This window comes from Lathyrus oleraceus, chromosome 7, assembly GCF_024323335.1.
Source record: "Lathyrus oleraceus cultivar Zhongwan6 chromosome 7, CAAS_Psat_ZW6_1.0, whole genome shotgun sequence".
NCBI classification, from domain to species: domain Eukaryota; kingdom Viridiplantae; phylum Streptophyta; class Magnoliopsida; order Fabales; family Fabaceae; genus Lathyrus; species Lathyrus oleraceus.
The window spans coordinates 496,881,415-496,902,958 of NC_066585.1; the positions used below are offsets into that span (position 1 = coordinate 496,881,415).

Consider the following 21,544-nt stretch of genomic DNA (forward strand, 5'->3'; position numbering starts at 1 on the left):
TTCGAAATCCTTTTTCAAACCAATCTCCTTTGAAATAACCTTTTTCAAAGAATCAAGGAGAAAAAGATATATCAAACCTCGAAGGAATATGACCTATTAACATGTAATCTTTGCTTCTTAAGAAATTCTATTGAGAAAGTCCAAATACTTTAAGAAATCTTGGTCAAAAAATTAGATTTTCAAACAATTATACTAAAATGAGATAAATGTAATATCACTCACAAGAATAATTTTTATTTTCACTAAAATTAAGTTAATTCATGCATATCATGTAGAAAAATATATATAGATAAAAATCTAAAACATCACGATCCAATATTTCAACAAAATACTTGAATATATCTTTTCCTTTCTACCAAAAGACAACGTAATAAAAAAATAAATTAAAGTAAAGATTAATTACTCTAATTTGTTTATCTTAATGACTAAGAAATATCTTAGTTTTTGTCCTAAACCAAATTGAATTTTATTTCTCCATAACTTTCATTTTAGATGAATGACGCGTGGCTCTATTTAATATAACGGTCAAGATTTAAAAGGTTTACTTTTTATGAATACATTTTTTTTACTGCTTCCTCCTCTCCGCCTCTATCTCGCCGAGTTACTGCTTCCTTCTCTCCGCCTCTATCTCGCCGTCATCATACTGGCTAAGCACCGTGCGTGCTCTCGCCGTTCCCTCTCTGCCACCCCTTGAATGTCGGCACCGCAAAGACTACTCTGCAATCTCTCTCACATTCTACCTTCTTTTCCTTTCTCTACCTTCCAATCTAGAACCTTCATTTCCCTTCCATTCTCTCACCCTTACTCGACCCTATCTCCCTCACTACTAATAATGCATCGCAATCAGGTACTCATTCTCGATTCCGTTTTTCATTTCTCGTGAACTCGATTATCGTTACCGTTGCAATTGAAATTTGAGAAATCGTTCACGATAATCGTTATTCCGATGATCGGTGCTAATGTTTAATTTTCTGAATACGGAGTTTGTTTATCTGTTTTTCGCAGCGAAGTGGAGAACAAAGATGGAAACCGAAACCAAAAACTGAACCGCAAGTATCGTCTATTGGAGATGCGGAAACCGTTACTAACAAACTTTCGGGAATTCATATTGGTGAAAATAGCGGGCAAACGAAGGTTCAACATGCTAATAAGGTGATTAATTCCCAAGGTTCAACGGCGATTTGGAAACCGAAATCTTATGGAACTGTTAGTGGAGGAGCCACTGTAACTAATGTTGAAAGCACACCGGTGGGTAAAGGGAATGTTGGTGGTTCAGGCAATGGTGTTGACGTGGCTTCGACTCAGAAAAGTGGTGGTAGTGCTGTTTTGAGTAAGTTGTTTAGCGGTAATCTGTTGGAGAATTTTACTGTTGATAGTTCCACTTATGGACATGCTCAAATCAGAGCAACTTTCTACCCCAAGTTTGAAAATGAAAAGTCGGATCAGGAGGTATATCATTCATGTCTTAGTTTTTCTGTTTGGCTTTCATGATTGGAGCTTATAATGTTGTAATTTGTTATGTGAATATTTGATGAATTTTCTTACTTCATATGTTTTTATTCGAATCAGATATTGTCTTAGACAATCATACACACCATATATTTTAGTTTCTGTGGAAATTTAGGATGTTGGGAGGTGTATGATTGTATGAAGTTGATGTTGGAGAGTGTTTGTGAGAAAAATGATAGAAAAGACTGAATTGCTCTTGCATTCGCAGTTAGTACCTCTGTAGCATCAACACTTTTGAAAAAAGGGCGTCTTAGCCAGACACCGACACCGACACCGACACTTGTGATTACGTTTAATTTTTTCATTTTTTCAAATTATTACCGGCATCATTGTGTCAATGTCGGTGTTGTTTTCGGGGTGTCCGTGCTTTATAGGTTATTACTCCAAGTATTAATTGTGTTTGGCATAGGTTAACTAACCCAGTCTCAGTTATGGCCAAATAACTGAAATATAACTATCTAGTATCTACTATAACAGTTATGACTAATTAGCAACTGTCTGGAGCTTAACAACTAGGAATAAATAACCTTGATGATATGCTACTCCATATACAGTAATAGTAGGATGAAATTACAATTTCAGAAAGGAAACTGTCTCTTGAAAACTATGAAGAAGCACAGACTGCAGACACGACACTCACACGTAAACATCGAGAATTTTTATGAAAATGGACGTATTGAAGGTAACCGGTGTGATGTTGTGTCAAACACATCTTTAATCCGTAGTGATGGTGCTACACATTGAAAGGATTTCTTTGTTATCAAGGATGTTAGCTATAATATCCCTCCAAATACTTGCACATTAGCTAGCAACAGAAGTTCTGTCATGGATGAGGGAATCAGTGTTTTTACGTATAGACTCTAAGAGAATGATCCCAACAACAGTACAGTTTATTGTTATGCATGATGATCATAACTTTTTAGAAACAATATTGAAGAGAATTTTATTAATTGGTTGTGTCTGAATTTACTTGAATAGTTTTTGACTGAGAATTTGCATTCTTCTGGATAATGAAATCATTTTCCCTATTCTGCATTTACTTACGTTTTTGTAGTTTTGAAAACTTTTACTTATCAGTATTCTATGTTCCTCCAGACAAGGTCAAGGATGATTGAGCTGGTATCAAAAGGTGCAGCTACGTTAGAGGTATGGTGGTTGTAGTGTTGTATTTGCATACAGTTCTGTAAGTTTTTAGTTTTTTTGTGGTTAATGGAATACTAATTGGATGAACTTTGATTGGACTGATCTTAAGTCATGGACTTGATTTTATTGACTTGTGTGTGCAGGTTTCACTTAAACACTCTGGTTCTCTTTTTATGTATGCGGGTCATGAGGGTGGAGCTTATGCAAAAAACAGTTTTGGAAATATGTATGCTCACAAGCGATTACGTCTCTCTTTATGTTCCCCCTTTTTATTTAGCTTGCGCTTGATGTTTTCTCCCCCCTCTTTGTTGTGATTGATGGTCATGAGCAAATGGCAAATAGCATGAAATTTTCAGAATTATTTGTTAGGAATATGATTGTTGTTGCGATCCGTTTCTGAATGCATTTACTTTATTATTTCACTTTACCTAGTTTTTTGTTGTTGATTATGCTTTTTCCCCCCCTCTCTATGCAGATATACTGCTGTTGGTGTATTTGTTCTTGGGCGGATGTTTCGTGAGGCTTGGGCAACCAAGGCTTCAGAAATGCAGGCTGAATTTAATAATTTTCTTGAGGTGAAATTAAAAGAATTAAATTTAATAGCATCATGGATTATGTAGAGTGTTAGGAAATGCATCTCCTAAGATGTGATCAGTTTTAGCTGCAAACATGTTGGGTAATTGCAGCTATTTGAGAGCATGGAATTAGAAATAATATGCAGGAGTTTTTTTTAGTTTCTAAATTTTTCTCCAGTAGGCTAATAAGACATATATCTGCAGAATTCCGGATGCATTTCCTGGTTCAATTGTTGAGGGCTGAGGAGAATAATTTAAATTACAATATGAGTTCCTTAATTTTAATATTTGTTATTAATTGCTAATCTCCATCTACTGAAATTTTCCCTCTTTTTTTTTGTGGGCTGTGTTTTCGGACCACCTGTAGGGTTGATGATTAAAGTGTGAAAATGATTAAGGCTTGTGAATAATATGATAGCTATTCAATACATGGTTTATGGTCATTTAGTTTTCTGTATTTCATGTTTTGAAGCTAGGCATACTTGCATTTTGTTTATCTTTTTGACAGAAGATTTGCTTCCCTTCCCAAAAGATTTTCCAGTTCTCGTGGCTGTTGGTTGTATTCACTGTATAATTATAAATTGATATACTATAGTACTCTGTTACTTCATTTAACTTCATTATTTTTTGTGTTCAAGCTGAAGAAATGAACATTACTAACATCTGCTCTTTCAGAGAAACCATATGTGCATTTCAATGGAATTAGTAACTGCTGTTCTCGGAGACCATGGACAGCGTCCTCATGAAGATTACGGTAATTTTTTTAATTTACTTTTGGTTCAGAATGCTTCTTGTTATTTTGAATAATATATCTGTCTTTAGATTCAGTTGAAAAACAAGGCCCAAATTGGAAAATGCAATTAAAATTTTTTATTCACCAAAGGATGGATTTTACTGTGTAACTGAAATTTACCCGATTTTTATGCTTAAAAAGACTTACATATGTTCCTGGTCTCTAGTATATCCCTCATTTTTTGTTGTAATCCTTTTTTTCCCAACTTACCCCACCCTTATTATATACTTTATATTCATTCCCATCCTTGCTATTAGCATCATGCGCATGTGTGATATTTTCTATGATGATACTTTATACAACTTTTCTTGGTCCCTGTCACACTATCTCCTTCTCCCTTTCCTTTTTGCAGCCCCCCAGCTAAAATAAAGTAAGACTGACCCAATCATAAAACATGAAATAAAAGAATAATATTATAATTGCTTTAACAGAGCCCTAATATTCCAAAACTGCCCAAAACAGTAGCAAATTTGAGAAGGGGTGTGGTTTCTGTAAGAGAGAAACAGAAAGATAATGAGGGTGAGAGGGAAGAAGGGTTACAACTTCAACAAAGGGGAATTAGAGGGGATTTTCAAGGTGAAAAGGAAAAGAGAAATGGGCAGGAGATGGAGAGAAGCACACACCTAATGTCATTCTCCAAAAAGGAGATGGTTGATGTGGAAAAAAATAGGTGTGAATTGACGTGTCATTTAGCTATCAGCCATGTGCCGTGCTGAGATGGCCTTCCATGAGCCACATCAGCAATTAACAGTATCATGCTAATAATGATAAGGATGGAATGGAATTAAAAAAATATAACAGGGACATTTTAAAAATAATTATCTAAAATGACAAACAAAAGATGAGAAATATCATAGGGACCAAGAACATGTTTAAGCCCATTAAATATAGGTCAAATTATCTTCTTTTGGCCACTTAGATTTCATGTTTGAATTGTAAGGAAATTTAGATAGATCTATATTCCAGATGTATGCATGAGTGTGGAGTTTTCTTGTACTGTGCCTTAGTTATAATTTCTACACCTGTCAGGAATCTTTCAGCAAATGCTGTATCTTATCCTTTCTGATACACAATCTTCAATGTCAGTACAATTGAAAGAGCCATGGTTTGTAGTTTTCTCCAGGATGATGAGTTTAAAAGGGAATGGTTATTACCTTACTGTCTGAGTTATTTCTGACATGGAATGAATAGTCTGCTGTTGTAAGAACCTGATAATGCTTCATACTTCTGTTATTTATGTTCAAAGATGTGTTTTATATAGAATTTCACATAGCATTATTTCCTATCATATATTTATTGGCATTTCTTGCTCTGAGCAGTGGTGGTTACAGCAGTCACTGAATTGGGCAATGGGAAGCCAAAGTTCTATTCAACCCCCGAGATAATCGCTTTTTGCAGAAAATGGCGATTACCAACAAATCATGTGTGGTTGTTCTCAACAAGGTGAACATTTAGTATTTAAATAGACGATCTTTATTACTCGAGATGACTCAAGTATGATAATTATTTCTTTTAAAATCTGGTTTCTTCAAAGAATTTCGATATACTGAAATTAATTTATGTTTCATGAGAAGCACCGGGACGTTTCTACTTATATGTTGCAACACTAGTAGTTTTTCTTTCAAAATGAATACCATTTGTTTATGAAATGTGAATTCCCATGTGATTAAAATCTGACAAATTAGTATTATATTTATCAAGTTCTTAGAGGTTTGCGGTCTATGACATCAGCTTTTCTTTCTATAAATACATAATAGTAAAACTTTTTCAGATTTTTTTTTCTGTTCAATTATTAAGTTGGTCTAGCCATATGTACCCGAGGCCTAGAGTTATAAGCATCAGTACACACGTTTCAATTAGATTTTGAATGACCATTTGAGGAAAATATTCTTTTGAGCTAATTATTACTCCCTCCGTTCCTTTTTAAGTGTCATTTTTTGACTTTTTACACATACCAAGAAACCTAATCATTATTGTTACTTTTTCAACAACAATTCTCCTTTTACCTATATTACCCTTAGCTATTTTTATTTTCATTTTACTTTTTCTCTCTATAATAATTACTTAGGGGTAATTTTGACAAAATACAATTAATACTACCTTGAACTTTGTAAATGACACTTAAAAAGAAACAAAACTTTTTCAAAAAAGAGACACTTAAAAAGGAACGGAGGGATTATTTATTAAGGTTTGTCTTTGGCTATTTTATTTCAAGGTGAACATTTTGACTAGGATTTTCATCATTGATGTCATCTGCTTAAATTGTATAAGAATTTTAAGAAAAATTGTTTCACTTAAACCATTGTGTAAATGTAGAAAATCAGCTTCTTCCTTCTTTGCTGCCTATGATGCCTTATGTGAGGAAGGTACTGCAACTTCTGTATGCAAGGCTCTTGATGAAATTGCAGACGTATCTGTACCAGGTATGAATGTTGAGTTATCACTATTTATTTAACTTGACTTTGTGTCTCACGGCCCATATATATGAAGAAATGGTATATAATCGAAAATGTTATTTTATAAAAAAAAAATAGGGGAGGGGGAATATTATTATTTATTTAGAGGGAGGGGAGGGTCGTACAGTCTTCAGTGGGTATTGAATTTAGTTCCTTTGGCTTACAGAGCTAGGCAATCACTACTGCACTAGCATCCACAGGATGATTGATTGAAGCTGATTTCAAAAGATGACTCAGAAGAATATGTTATTAAAACCTTTAAAATGAATGAAGGGCTACGATGAATTTATTTTACTGTTGGTAGTTTTATGACTACCCTCAAATCTTTCTATAGGCCTTATTGAGAATCTGATCAACATAACTGCAACAGAAGTGAAATGGGATTGGTTTGAGTAGTTAATTCAGGTGAAAAGGAAATGAAACTGATCTAGGTTGGGTCGGGTGTTGGCTTGGGAAAATTGAAATGTGATCAACTTGACCTAATATTAACTTTATTCTCTGTCAAATATACTGTTCTATATTCTCTTTTTTTTACATATTTTTAAATCAAAAGTTTTGAATAAAATTTAACCCGATGATGTGACTGGAGCGAACTCGAGTATGATCAAGCTCCCTCCCCCAAAATAAAAATTACCGAACCTTATCCGGTCCAAACTGAAGGTTCTTGATTGGTTTGGATCCATTCCCCCAAACCCGACCCTATTTCCCTCCTGACTTTCACCCTGGACAAGCAATGTTTTTGTGAAGTCAATCTGATTGTTTGAATATAATGTAATGTTTCGAAGTTAAGTAGGATTTTAGTTGTTGATTTCTTCTAGTTTCAATTTCATCCCACATGTAATTTTAGTTTCAAATTTCATTATTTCATTTTTGGCCATCACTTGTCTCATTTTTATGCTCAATCATCTTTGCATGAGCTTTTTGTTAAAGTTACATATATTTTCATAACTGCAGGTTCAAAAGACCATGTGAAAGCCCAAGGTGAAATTTTAGAAGGTCTTGTGGCTCGTCTTGTGAACCAAGATAGTTCAAACCATATAGAGAAAATTTTGAAGGAATTTCCTCCTCCACCTGCTGATGGAGGTATGCTTATTGATTCTCGAAATATTATGTCTAAGCTGCTAGCTACTCTGACTTTCTTAGTTGATGCCTTGATGTTTATTACATACTCATTTTCTTAGTTGATGCATTGTCTAAGGTGTACCCATCCTTGGGATCTTTGAACTATTATTTTGTCCAAGGTTCCTGAAAATCAGAGTATAATTATAATTATTATAGCATTGGGGATAATTTTTTGAATATTATTTTGAAAGTAATTAGAGTACAATCACAGAACTGTTCAAAAAATGATATACCTAATAGGCCTAATTAATGGGCTGAGTATAACAATTTATACAACTAATTGCAGAATATATAATTGTATTTGCAGCATTTATAATTAGAACTACAAATAAAATTGGAACCCCCTAAAAAAACATGCTTTCCTGACACTTCTAAATGGTGGTCAAAGTATGTATTGGAATTTAAATAATAAAAAAAAATTGTTTTTGATTTCAGCTGCCCTTGATTTCGGTCCAAGTCTAAGGGAAATTTGTGCTGCCAATAGATCTGATGAAAAACAGGTACTGGCTAAACTTTATTGCCATGATTTAGAGTTGTGATGTTGCAATTCTTGATGTGGATATGGACCCTCTCAATTTAGTTTATATCGCCATCATGCCAATTTAGGAGAGACAGTGACATAGAGACAACAGTAGAACCCTATCTAGCATGAACTTTGGGTTGCCCACTTCCTCGGTCCAGGATGGTACTGTTGTGTCTCTGCCTGTCTCTCCAGAACTATGGAAATATCATTTAGGAACAAAATTGGGTGGATCTGAATCTAGATGAATTTAAAGCAATTTGATATTGTGATTTGGAATGCTTCTGCAGCAAATGAAAGCGCTTCTTGAGAACGTTGGTAGCTCATTTTGTCCTGACTACTCAGACTGGTCTGGGACTGATGCTGGTGATATGCATTCAAGAAATGCAGACAAATCTGTTGTTTCAAAATTTTTACAAGCCCATCCGACAGACTATTCGACAAAAAAATTGCAGGTTAGTCTAGACTATCACATGTTTAACTTTACAGATGGAAATATTTTAATTTCACCATATTTTGTTCGTGTTAAGTTTGTCATATGTTCTAGCTTTTATTATATTGCCAAACTGCATATTTCTTCGTGTTAAGTTTGTAATCAGAGTTATCAATCACGGCCGGGAAAGGCGTGATCCCGGGCGGTCCGGCTGGAGCGGCCACCAGCCGCGCGAGAAGAGGGTGGCGGAGCGGCGTTGCGGGTCGTGGGCCGCACCTTGAGCAGAGCGGTTAATCGACTTTTGCTTTTTTTCTTCTCTCCGGCTGTGTTTCTTGGTTGTTTTGCAGATGCGGTTGTTTTGCAGATGCGGCGGAGAAGAAAGGGAGAAGAAAAGCAGCGGCAGAGAAGAAAGAAGAAAGCAGCGGCGGCGGAGAAGAAAGGAAGAAGAAAGAGAGTAATTAGGCTTTAATGGACTTTTTAAGAATAAAAAGGCTTTTTTTTTACTGAAAACAAAACTAAAGTGGGTTGAAATGGCCTGAAATGGGCCTTATGTTAAAAAAAAAAGCATATTAACCCTTAGTTTATATATGGTAATAAAACTTAATAAATAAAATAATATTAAATTTAATAAATATTGTTAAGAATGTGTGGTTTGGGCCTAACTCAACCCTACAAAACCGGTTGGTAGAGTGAGGACTACCCCCACTTATAAACACATGTTCATGTCATATATTGTCCGATGTGGGACTCTTAACAAATATAATAACATTAAATAATGAAAATAATAATATCATACATCAGATATTTTTATTTTATAAATTTAACTTCTATAAAACTTTTGTGTTGTTAATTTAATATTCTTTTTAATGTTCATCCAAAATAATTTATTTATATAGATTATTTATATATTTAATCTAAAAAACAGTCAATTCTAAAAGTCAACAAAACTTATCCCGCTATCCGCTATCCCGCTATCCTAGTTTTGGGGTCGACCACTCCGCTCCGCTATCCGCTATTAATAACTCTGTTTGTAATATGTCCTAGCTTTGAGTTATTTTTCTCAACAAATGATTCAAATCACAATTCTTAGAAGCATTAACATTTTTATTTACATTTCCCTCATTATAGATTCCACTTCTTTCTACCACGTGCTTTACTATCTTCTGTTCAGTTCATAGTCATAGCTTTGATTTGGTTTTGAATCAGGAAATCATTCGGTTGATGAAGGAAAAACGCCTGCCTGCTGCATTCAAATGTTATCATAACTTCCACAAAGTTGGTGCCATATCAAATGACGATCTTTTCTATAAAATGGTCATTCATGTGCACAGTGATTCTGCTTTCCGGAGATACCAAAAAGAGATGAGGTTTACTCTCAATTGCATTTTCTTGTTCAATTTTATGAAAAATCTTTTATAACCTTTCATTATTTTACATCATACATTTCTTTGATACCATTATGAGTAACTAAGTGTTTGGTTTTTTCAGGCATAGACCAGGATTATGGCCACTTTATCGAGGTAAATATTATGTTTTCCTCTTTTTTACGATATCCAGTTACTTTGTCTGAAAATTGTAAAGCTAGTTTGCTGGCTTTCTTCTAGGCACCCAGATATATTGTTAATCTACAATGTAGTGGTCTTCTTTGGTATGTTTTCTGGGTTTGGACGTTCAGTAGTTGCATTTGAGAGATATTTTAAAATTTGTATTAGACAATTTTTATCACTTCATTGAATTTGGAGCATGTGTTTCACAGTTGTGGTTACTTAATGAACGGGGAAATATTTCTTTAAGTTGTTTAGATTAAGCAATTTTCGTTCATCTAAACGTTTTTGTTTAGCTAATGATGCACGGATAGTCTTTCATGAGTAAGTAGTATTTGATTCTAAGTAGGAAATTTCACCATAATTTTTTTTTCTTTTGTAATTTCCCCCTGGGGAAAGGGATAACGGAAAGATGTACTTGAGCATGAATAAAGTTTAGTGAGGCTAGTCCATATGGCTTGATACTGGAGTCACTTCACCCAAAAAAAAGACACTAGAATCATGTGTTTTAACTAGTCTTAAAGTTTACTGGAAGGGACTCTGAGTTCACCTTGTGCACATGCAATGAATGCATTAGTAATTTGCTCTTCGAAGCTCCAATAGAAATTTGGGTTATGAGTTATTAATCCCGTGGCTAATTTTCATAAACATAAGCATTCTGTATCTTAGGATGCTTGATATGCAGAAACACTTGACAATTTTGGTTAAAACTTAAATTCTAAAGTTTTTTTTTGGGATATGGATGGTGTTACATTTCACTCAACTATTACTGAATATGGTATGCGAGCTTATTGAATGAAACACTATAAATTTTTATACCTGACCAACTGATACGCCGGTATGTTGATAATGATTTATGCAAAGCATATATATGCCGCTCATTATATTTATTGATTTGTACAAGTTTCTGTCACCTTGATGTGTTTCCAGGATTTTTTGTTGATATCAATTTATTCAAGGCAGACAAGGGGAAAGTTGCCGAAATTTCTAAGAACAGCAGTATAAATGAAAGTGATAGCACCAGTATTGAAAGAGATGACTTTGCTGACGAAGATGCAAATTTAATGGTCAAATTGAAGTTTCTTACATATAAGGTATGCATCCATGTTTGAAATCTATAAAAAAATGCTTTGTTAAAATCTTGTTAGTCATGCATTGGTATGGCAAACTGTTGCCTGTATATATTTCTAACATTAATGTCTTTGTCTCTTGAAAGTTTATGTATTGTCGAAGTTTTATGGGTTGACTACTTCACACGAGTCAACATTTTTTTGATAATGAGTTTTACCATCTGTGCATGTCTATTTCAAAAATATTTACCAAGAATTACACTTTATATTATATATTATTTTGTACTAAATTAGGATGTTATACTATGGTGGCATCTGCATTAATATTAAGTGTCCTTGATTTTTCTTGAAGCATCTTCCTTGTTTTTAATAATATCTGCATGCCCTGATTTTGAGTCACTATCCATGCCTTCTGTTTCGAGTAAATCACCATTTTGATCCTCAAAATTGTAAGGATCTGAGGATTTACTCCTAAATAAATATAAGAAATGGAAAATAACCCCTTCTATTGAAAATCGCCAGTCAATTTAAGGTAGAAACAAGAACTAAAAAGAGGTCATCATCATTATTCTGTCTGTCTCTTAAAAGTTTATGTATTGTCGAAGTTTTTAAGGGTTGACTACTTCACACGAGTTGACATTTTTTGATAATGAGTTTTACCATGTGCCAATATTCATTAAAAAATATTTATCAAGAATTAAACTTTATATTATGTATTATTTTGTACTAAATTATGATGTTACACTATGGTTTCAACTGCATTAATATCACATGTCCTTCATCTTTCTTGAAGCATCTTCCTTGTTTTTAATAATATCTGCATGCCCTGATTTTGAATCACTATCCGTGCCTTCTGTTTCAAGTAAATCACTATTTTGGTCCTCAAAATTTTAAGGAACTGCCGCTTTACTCTTCTATAGATGATGGATGATAGTTCAGAAAGTAGTGATTTTCATGACGTGGGACTAAATTGACCTACGACTTTCAATTTATGGGATGGTTTATCCATTTCATAAATTTAGAGAACTAAATTACCCGACCTTTACGATTTCAAGAACCGAATGTGAAGTTTTATATTGCTTTGAAATATATTTTAAAATGTCATCCCATGCCTCTTGTTACCAGGAATGACTCCATTCACTAACTATGTCAAATATTTGATACAGACTATTTATTCTTAATATATAATTCTAATTATTGTTCTTATGTTGGATAATTGTCCCAGTTGCGAACTTTTCTCATTCGAAATGGCTTGTCAATTCTATTTAAAGAAGGTCCAGGTGCTTACAAGGCTTATTACCTGAGGTAAGTTGCCTATCTTGCACTTTATATCAGAATTCTAGTTTATAATGTATGAGCTATGTTATAGTCAGTGTCTTCGAGAATATTGGCTAGCTGAATATAATAAATAATTTCATATGCATTTCCCAGTTACAATTTCATGTTTGTGGTTTGAGATTGATGTGCATGTGTGATATGTGAGCAATTTATTCATTAACTTAAGTTTTGCTGGATGGACATGCTTTGTATGGAGCTTTTCATTAGGTGTAGAAAAGTGTGTTAAATTTGAATGTCAATGCAGTTTGATCAAGAAAAAAAATACTTTTTGATAGAAATGCTTGAATTTTGGACATTCCATAACCTTATCGAAGGCATTAAAGAATATTAGACGTTGATTTCTCAATTTAATTGTGTTACCCATTTGTTAAGCAGTTCAGGATTGACAATTTAGGTTAGAGATTGAAATTGAACATAATTGGGAGACATGCTTCAAAGCGAGGGGGAGAGAATATTTGGAATTTTGTCTAGTTGTAAGTTGGTTTTGGGGGAGAGAATCTCAGGCTCCCAAAATCCTGGGAGAAACAAAAACATCTTGTATTCATTTTTCTTAACCCAAATTCATCAATAAAATTCCATCTCTTGTTTCATAGCTTCCTTGATTTTTGAATCAGTATCTATCAGCATCATTTAGTATTAGCTGCATAACTTGTTATTGGTATTTCAAATTTCAATATAGTAGAAGTTGCAATACATACATATACATGGTGTCACGTAAAGTTGTAATCCAAACTATTTTTTTTCCTTGCTTTGTTTCAATGTCACAGACAAATGAAAATATGGGGAACCTCTCAAGGAAAGCAAAGAGAACTTAGCAAGATGCTTGATGAATGGTAATTCCTGAAGCATTCTTCTGGATGACAACTAACTATTGTTTGGTTTCTGCTTAGAGTCATTGTTATATCTCTTTAGCTCTGTCCTTTTTATCTTTTTCCTACCGTGGTTGATGCTGCTGGTTAAGTTCTTTACTCTGCTTGCAGGGCTGTCTATATAAGAAGAAAGTGTGGAAATAAGCAACTTTCATCATCAATATATCTTAGTGAAGCTGAACCTTTCCTTGAACAGTTTGCAAAACGTAGTCCACAGAACCAAGCTCTAATAGGTTCTGCTGGTAGTTTAGTTAGGACTGAAGATTTCTTGGCCATTGTTGAGGGAGGCCAGGATGAAGAAGGTGATCTTGTATCAGAGCGGGATATAGCACCATCAGGGCCTAATATCTCAGTCAAAGATACAGTTCCAAAAGATGAAGGGATGATTGTATTTTTTCCTGGTAATTCTTTCACTACTCTTGTTGACATTCTCAACATTTAGATTTACTTTGTCATCATCATCTTCGAAAAAATTTGATGATCAAGAGACGTTCAATTACGTTATTAGAAATTTAAACATCTTAAACACGATTTTTAAGCATAGGTTTCCACTTATACCATGATAGGTGAAGCATAATAAAATATGCGGGCAAGTTGATTGCTTGACTGCTTTTATCTTTTGTGAACTGTTCAAGTACACCTGAAACAATTTCCAGTTACTACTATTTGAATGAAATTAATTGAGTCAGGACTGAGAAATTGATTGTCTGAGTTTAATGACTTCTCCTTCCAGTGCTCTTTCAGAAACAAGTTATTAGAATTAAGTTACAGTTTCTAGCTTTTTAGGTTATTGTGTTTGTAATCAATCAAATTTAAAGCAAGAGTTTCAAGGAAAATTCAAATATGACTTGCTGGTGTCACCTTTGATTAAGGTTTATGGAGGAGGTTTTGCATTAGTCTTTTTGCTGAATGATTGTGGGTGTGATTAAGGCATAGTTGATTCCGGTATTGTTGATGTGAGCAATTTCCTTTTCAGATGTTTTGTTTACCTTTTTCTGTGTTTAAAACTCACGTTCAAGGGATTTTGCATTCTTCCAGGAATACCAGGTTGTGCAAAGTCCGCCCTTTGCAAAGAATTGCTAAATGCACCAGGAGGACTACTAGGAGATGATCGACCAGTTCATAGTCTCATGGGTGATCTGATTAAAGGTAAAATCTCAACAAAAGTTAAAAATGGAATTCTTAAATTGGAAAGGTTCACTTAAATGAGTATTATGCACCCCATTCTCCGTTGTTCATATCTATGGAAGTTGTAAAATTGCTGGAATTATCTTTTGGTTTCATAATGCCAATATTCTTGAATGAGTATATATTTTATCAATTCTGTCCTGTGGAATATCAACAGGAAAATATTGGCAGAAAGTTGCTGAGGAGCGTAAAAAGAAACCGAAGTCTATAATGCTTGCTGACAAAAATGCCCCGAATGAAGAAGTTTGGAGACAGGTCAGTGCTCTATATAATTTTGTTATGGCCTATGGGGCTTTTTCTTCCATCCCTCCGTTTTTTCGTCTTTCTCCCCCGTAGTTTACAATTATGTATATTTTCCTATATTCATTTTAAATTTAAATTCCTAATATATAAAATAATATTATAATTTTTTTACTGGTAAATTATACTATATACGTTACATACTATACAAATAATAGGGAATCTGATGCTAAAATAATAGTGAATCACAGTATCCCCCAAAAAACGAGGGAGAACACACCAATGGGCAAAGCTGGGTTTTGTACCATGCATAGAGTACGTTGCGGTTTCATGCCGTGTGACATCATCGGAAAATAAGTATGTGATACACTGGCTGTAGAATGAATTGTCAATTCATTTTTCCATTTGTCTAGTATGAATAGATTAGTTTTAGTGTGTGCCTGTCAGGGATTTTGGTTATGTGTTAGGAATCTTCTTTTAGAAATAATTAAATTCTAACAAAGATACTGATAGGACAGGAAAAAGAGAAAAGAAGAGATATTTGGAAATATTTCTTAATCTTCAATAGAAAAAACAACAGGAAAAAGAACAATGGTAACCCATGGGTCTGACTCAATCCTACAAATACATGTTCAAGTCATATATTGTCTGATGTGAGACTCTTAAAACACTCCCTCACACCCAAGATTGCACGTTTGGAGCGTTGAAATAAATGATGGGTGACCCAATAGTGGAAACCTGATAGTAGGTGACCCAATGGTTCTTAAAACCAGGTTGTGATACCATGTTAAGAAAAGCATAACTCAATCCTACAAAACCAGCTTGTAGGGTGAGGATCGTCCATATTTATAAATACATGTTCAGGTCATATATTGTCCGATGTGGGACTCTTAACAACAAGGAATATGCCAAAGGAATACTTCCCTATACACCAAAGGAACACTCCTTTCTGCACTTGATAAATCTCTAGTCAACAGTCAACACTGTTTTTTCCACTTCCTAAGTAAAAAAAAAAGCCTCCCATTTATAGGCTGCTAACTAACTAGTAACAGAAAACTAACTTACTAGGGCCTGTTTTCAACCCCAGCAGTATTCCTCGTTTTTCTATAGCATTTCCTTCAAAAATCGATATCCAGCAAGTGGCTCCATCTGCCTAACAGCAGGTGGTATTTATGAAACTTTAATGAGAGAAAAACTTGGTTTTTGTATTTGGTTTATTAATCTACTGTAGTCATTCTTGACTTTTTGTTAGCTTTGTTTCATCTACTTATTAAAATTGTTATGCATTAAAAAACACTTGTCATATATGCAGATCGAAGACATGTGTCACAGAACCAGGGCATCTGCTGTCCCAGTTGTGCCTGAATCTGAAGGTTATCTTTGTTACCCAATCCTGAAATTGTGTTAAATCTATAATTGATGTTATTGTTTTATAGTTTTATTATCCAATGACTTTTTTCCTCACTGCATAGAATCAAATTCGAAGAATCTAAGGTTTTGAATGCATTTTTGATTGATTAGCTTTATAATTTATTTTGCTTTGAAACAAGACTGGTATTGTTTGGTTTTCAATAAGTTACAGCTGCATGACATGCTATTTTTTCATTATCATCTGAAGTATTCCTCTTTTGTGTTTTATTTTGCAGGAACTGATTCAAATCCATTTTCCCTTGATGCATTAGCTGTTTTCGTGTTTCGTGTGCTTCAACGAGTCAATCATCCAGTATGTGTATGCTTTGTTTTGCTGACATGATCCCCAATTTTTACAAATTTTTTATCACCTTTCACTAACTTCCTTTGAACTTAACAATTTCTTTAAGGGAAATCTTGACAAGGCCTCTCCAAATGCTGGTTATGTGCTGTTAATGTTCTATCACCTTTATGATGGCAAGGTTTTATGCTTCCTTCTTTGCTACTTCTTTTTTGTTTATATTTTATTATATTCTAAATATTTTTTCCAATGCTTTTCAGAGCCGCAAAGAGTTTGAGGGTGAATTAGTTGACCGTTTTGGGTCGCTTGTGAAGATTCCATTATTGAAATCTGATAGGTACTTTCATCAATTCTAGTCATCGCCCGCGGCAGTGTTTTCATTTTATTTAATTTTCTACCATTTAATATTTAAAAAACAACCTTGTAGTATTCACACGGTATTTATCTATATTTAGTACTAGTATTGTTACATTGACCGATGGATTCAATGGAATTTATCCCTCCCAATTCCAAATGTTATCCTTATAAAGTTTGGACAGTCAAGGTAGTCAGGCACGGGATCTCAAGTAGGATCGGATGGCTTGTGAAAGATCGTAAAATTAGGATCGTAGCACTACACTTAAGATCTTAGTGAAAGGCAAAATGGTATATATCTTTGTATGTATATATATATATATATATATTATATATATATATATATATATATATATATATATATATATATATATATATATATATATATATATATATATATATACACAAAAACATGAAAATTATAATACATGGACAAAATAATCTATAAATCACAAAATTCAACCAATTTAGGGCCAGTTTGTTTTAACTTTAAAAAAATGAATTTTTTCTTTGTATTTTTGAAAATGGATTCTTAAAAAATATTTTTCAAAATATTATAAGCTTTTCTAAATTTGTTTTTTATAAATTAAAAGATTGAATTATTCATTCTATAACATAAATATACATTATTGAAGATTAAAACATAATCAAAATCACAATTTTTTCGAAAAGTTGTATCTTAAAAATGATTTTTATGAAAAGCTATTTGAAATAGCTTCAAAATTAAGTGATATTTTGAAAATTTGATATCCAAAAAAAGTTTCGATAAAATGATGAAATACCTAAAATAATATTTTAAGAATAACTATTCAAACCAAATTTTCATTTGAAGCTTTTATGAAAAGTTTCTTTGTAAAATTTTTTTACACTAAAATATGTAACACTATAAAAATCATTTTTAAAAAAAGCCAAAACAAACGGGCCCTTAATTAATAACTCATAACCATCATTCCATAATTTAACAAGTTCAAAAGACTTTGTTCAAAATAAGTAGCTTAAAATACATAAATCTAATAAACAAGGATAATCATCTAAGATATTATGTATTCTCGTATCATGATAGTCATCCAAAAGGCAACTTCAGCATGTAAAATCTTAAGACCCAGCACTCGATCTTGACCACAGTGCACGAAAAAAGTTTTTTCTCCGATCGTAGTACTAAAAGACAACTTTAGCACATACCCAACACTCGATCTTAACTACACTGTGGACAGTCATATCTCTTGAGCTAAAGTCTGAGGTAAGATTACTTATTTTGTTGTGCTTTTTCCACTGTAGGAACCCCCTTCCCGAGGCAGTGCAGTGCATTTTGGAGGAAGGAATTGATCTATATAAGCTTCACACTAGAAGACATGGAAGGTCAGTTTATGAAATTTCATCTGCGTTAGGTGAACATTATTATGCCTTAATTTTGTATTTACTGTGTTTAGCGTGTACTGGATTTTTTACTGTTATAACTACAACCGCAGCAATAGGACTTGTGAACTTCTTCCCATCTCTATATCTATTAATATACTTCACCACCGATTGATGAATAGAGTCTTGCACTTATAGTTACAACCTGAAGACAACAAAATCACACCATATAACCTAGCTGCAGATGAAATCACACCACCAGTACTTCAGAAATTTCAACAAGTTCTGACAACTGTGTTTCAAACTTCAGTGTGTGTTATATTCTCCTACGTTTTTATGTCAAAACTGCAGCCTTATATAATTCAATCATTTGTCAGATCTCACTTTGAATTGTGTAAGCATTGATATTTCCTCTGTTGATTATGAGAATGTCAAAATCTCTGAGGCTTTATATAGTATAGCTCTACCCATCATTCCCCCAAACACTGCCACAAACTTGAATATTTCCATCCTATAGTGGTCATGTAATCATAATTGATGTATTAGTGACATGTAAAATCTGTTGTGTGGATGACAACCACATGCAAACTGGCTTGTCTATTTTAACCTTCCTTGTCTTTGAGGTTTTTGGTGCAAAGTGAAAACTAAGAAGTTGACAATCTTAAATTGATTATTACTGTTATAGGTTGGAATCTACCAAGGGTACGTACACAAAAGAATGGATGAAATGGGAGACACAATTACGGGATATTCTCTCTCGAAATGCTGATTATTTTAATTCAGTTCAGGTAAATATATCTATCATTGTTTTTTTACCTTAATCTTTTTCCTTTTCCAGCAGTTATATTCATTTGATAATTGGATAGGATAAATTTGGTAGTGCTAGTGATTCTTTTTACAATCCCCAATTATGCTCTTCAGGTTCCATTTGAGTTCGCAGTCAAGCAAGTGTTGGAACAATTGAGAAACATTGCCAAGGGAGATTACACACCTCCAGATACTGAAAAGAGGAAGTTTGGCACCATTGTTTTTGCTGCTCTCAATCTGCCAGTTATTGAGATTCAAGGTGTCCTAAATAATGTAAGGGAAAATTCTGTAGTTGCATGATATTCTCTTTTCTCAATATGGTAGTTGGAAAACTTACTATTGCCCAGCTATAATTGATTAGTTTTTTAGTGACAGACACAGCCTGGATTGGCTTGGCAAAACAAATTAAAATGTTATGCTATATCTTTTAGTGGCTACATATGTCTAACCTGCATATATATCTATATAGTCCAACCCAAATTCTAAGCTAAACGTTGGGTGAAAGTTCTGCAGTGTAGGTTACAGAATGGAAGCTATGAGGATGCTTCTTAACTAGACCAGTTTTTTATTTCATTTCTATCTTGAGGAAAATATCAACCTTACCTTTCAGAATATATTTTATTGTCTTTTAGTATTTGTTTGAAAGATGCTGTGAAATTACCCAGGCACGACACACACACACAAAGGACCCTGTAGGCGGTTCATGTACACTTGATTTTCCTCGTTTAATATTTTTTTCCCACTTGTTTATCCAAAATGGATTTTCATATCCATGTAGTATAACCTAGAATTTATTAAACAGTATCTGTTTTAACCCAATAATATTAATATAATTGCAGTTTGCCAAGAATAATCCGAAGATTGATGCGTTCCTTAGAGACAAACATTTAGAGAATCTTAATCGAGCTCACCTTACTCTCGCCCACAAAAGAAGTCATGGCATTAAAGCTGTTGCTGATTATGGTCTGTGGCTGCATAAAGAGGTACCAGTGGAGTTGACAGCATTGCTCTTCTCAGATAAAATGGCTGCATTCGAAGCTTTTCCTGGCTCAGTAGAAGGAGAGAAGATACTTCCAAAAAATGCATGGCCCCATATTACCTTGTGGACTAGTCAAGGGGTTTCAGCCAAGGAGGCCAACATGTTACCGCAGTTGTTTGCAGAGGGAAAAGCAAATCGGATTGACTTCAATCCTCCCATCAATATATCCGGCACGGTTGAGTTTTACTGAGTTATTTATGCCGCTCATCATCATAAAATATCTACAAGATCACCTCATCATGGTGAGTGAAGTAACAATAGATATCTATAGAAGATGATGGAGAAAGTTTTTGTAGGAGCCAGCATTTTCTCCTGAGAAATATTGTATATAAGCTGTATCATGGCCTGGTTTTTACCATGAGCACTATATGTTCTTAAAGCAATCAATAAAATCATTAGATATTATAGTTTTCAAATCAACTATCCAAATTCTTTACACAGAGAATTGGCTAACAATCGATGTCAAATAATTTAGGAAAATGTAAACAATCCTTCTCAACTAACTCTACACCCCCTTCATAATTGCTCTTAAGATAGGGTGTTATCAAATTAGATTAACCTGGTGAACGATGTTAAATCAATTAAAATGGTTAGGATAGTTTTAAAGTTGAACGAAACAAATTAATGCTCTGGATAAAATATATTCAATCTTCTTTTCTTTTGATAGAATAAAATATATTTAGTTAATAGTTGTCGGTTTTGTTTTCTATTCCGCATTATTGTTTCTTTTTATCTTTTTTTGATGAAATACTCTTAGGGTGAGGAGATGTACAAAATGCTTTAGGATTCAAACACTATCTTAAATGACCTCATTTCAAGTTCGAAAATAAAAGGCTACCATATTTTTGTGCTACACTACTCATAATTTCAATTACTATTAGCTAAATTAATGTACTTGATATATTTTTTAAGCTTTTTAGTTTTTAAAAAAAAGTTTAAATGCACTTTTAATATTTATTTTAAATGCAATGTAAGTGAGATTTGTTTTACACATTTATAAAATTAATTTATTTTTATTTTTCTTATAATGGGAAGATTATGTGTTTTATGATCTTTGGATGTATTATCTGTTGACGTTGTTTATCTATGTTATTTTTCTTTTTAAAAAAAATCACGTGGATGTTATTTTATTTTAACTTTTCTAATATTTTTATTTATTTCAAGGGAGTAAATGAAGATCCGCTTACAATTGTAGGGGATAACATACATTTTCTGTTTCATGACAAATAAGCTATCAAAATAACAAAAAATCACTGCATTCATTCAAACAAATATTTTTATAAAATATCAAACATTCTTTAATGTCTCCTAATTGCCTAAATGTCTTCAAGAACAATCACATGACGGAAATTCAGATCCCGAATTTCTTATGTTGTCACTTTCATCAGCAAAACGATTAAACTGATAGTTTGAGCGCAATTTAGTTGTTAATTTGAGGGCTAACCAACCTACTATTTGCGGTGTTCCTAGATGTGAA

The 21,544-nt window shown here is 33.5% G+C and overlaps 1 protein-coding gene across 2 annotated transcripts; it reads left to right on the top strand.

The window, feature by feature from the left end:
- The first annotated feature begins 524 nt into the window (after positions 1-524).
- Positions 525-20,483, top strand: LOC127100975 (tRNA ligase 1). Of its 2 annotated transcripts, XM_051038289.1 has the most exons (27): positions 525-847; positions 1,006-1,449; positions 2,605-2,655; positions 2,796-2,878; positions 3,128-3,227; positions 3,903-3,981; positions 5,340-5,463; positions 6,337-6,443; positions 7,431-7,559; positions 8,034-8,098; positions 8,409-8,573; positions 9,758-9,918; positions 10,040-10,071; positions 11,026-11,189; positions 12,391-12,470; positions 13,271-13,336; positions 13,484-13,773; positions 14,411-14,521; positions 14,718-14,815; positions 16,113-16,173; positions 16,447-16,523; positions 16,621-16,692; positions 16,772-16,848; positions 18,144-18,224; positions 18,907-19,009; positions 19,143-19,301; positions 19,868-20,483. In XM_051038289.1, exons 1-27 carry the CDS (start codon positions 695-697, stop codon positions 20,255-20,257), a joined length of 3,522 nt encoding a protein of 1,173 aa, XP_050894246.1. In that variant the 5' UTR covers positions 525-694; the 3' UTR covers positions 20,258-20,483. The 2 variants fall into 2 exon arrangements, with proteins under 2 accessions (XP_050894246.1, XP_050894247.1); XM_051038290.1 differs by lacking the exons at positions 525-847; positions 2,796-2,878 and having other exon boundaries at positions 1,379-1,449.
- Positions 20,484-21,544: the final 1,061 nt, after the last annotated feature.

What these genes read in the sequence shown, in the direction of transcription:
- LOC127100975 (XM_051038289.1), top strand. Translation starts at nt 695, where the DNA reads ATGTCGGCACCGCAAAGACTACTCTGCAATCTCTCTCACATTCTACCT. An exon ending in GCGTCCTCATGAAGATTACG is followed by an intron (nt 3,982 to 5,339) that starts GTAATTTTTTTA and finishes TGCTCTGAGCAG; the next exon opens with TGGTGGTTACAGCAGTCACT. An exon ending in CCATTATTGAAATCTGATAG is followed by an intron (nt 16,849 to 18,143) that starts GTACTTTCATCA and finishes TTTCCACTGTAG; the next exon opens with GAACCCCCTTCCCGAGGCAG.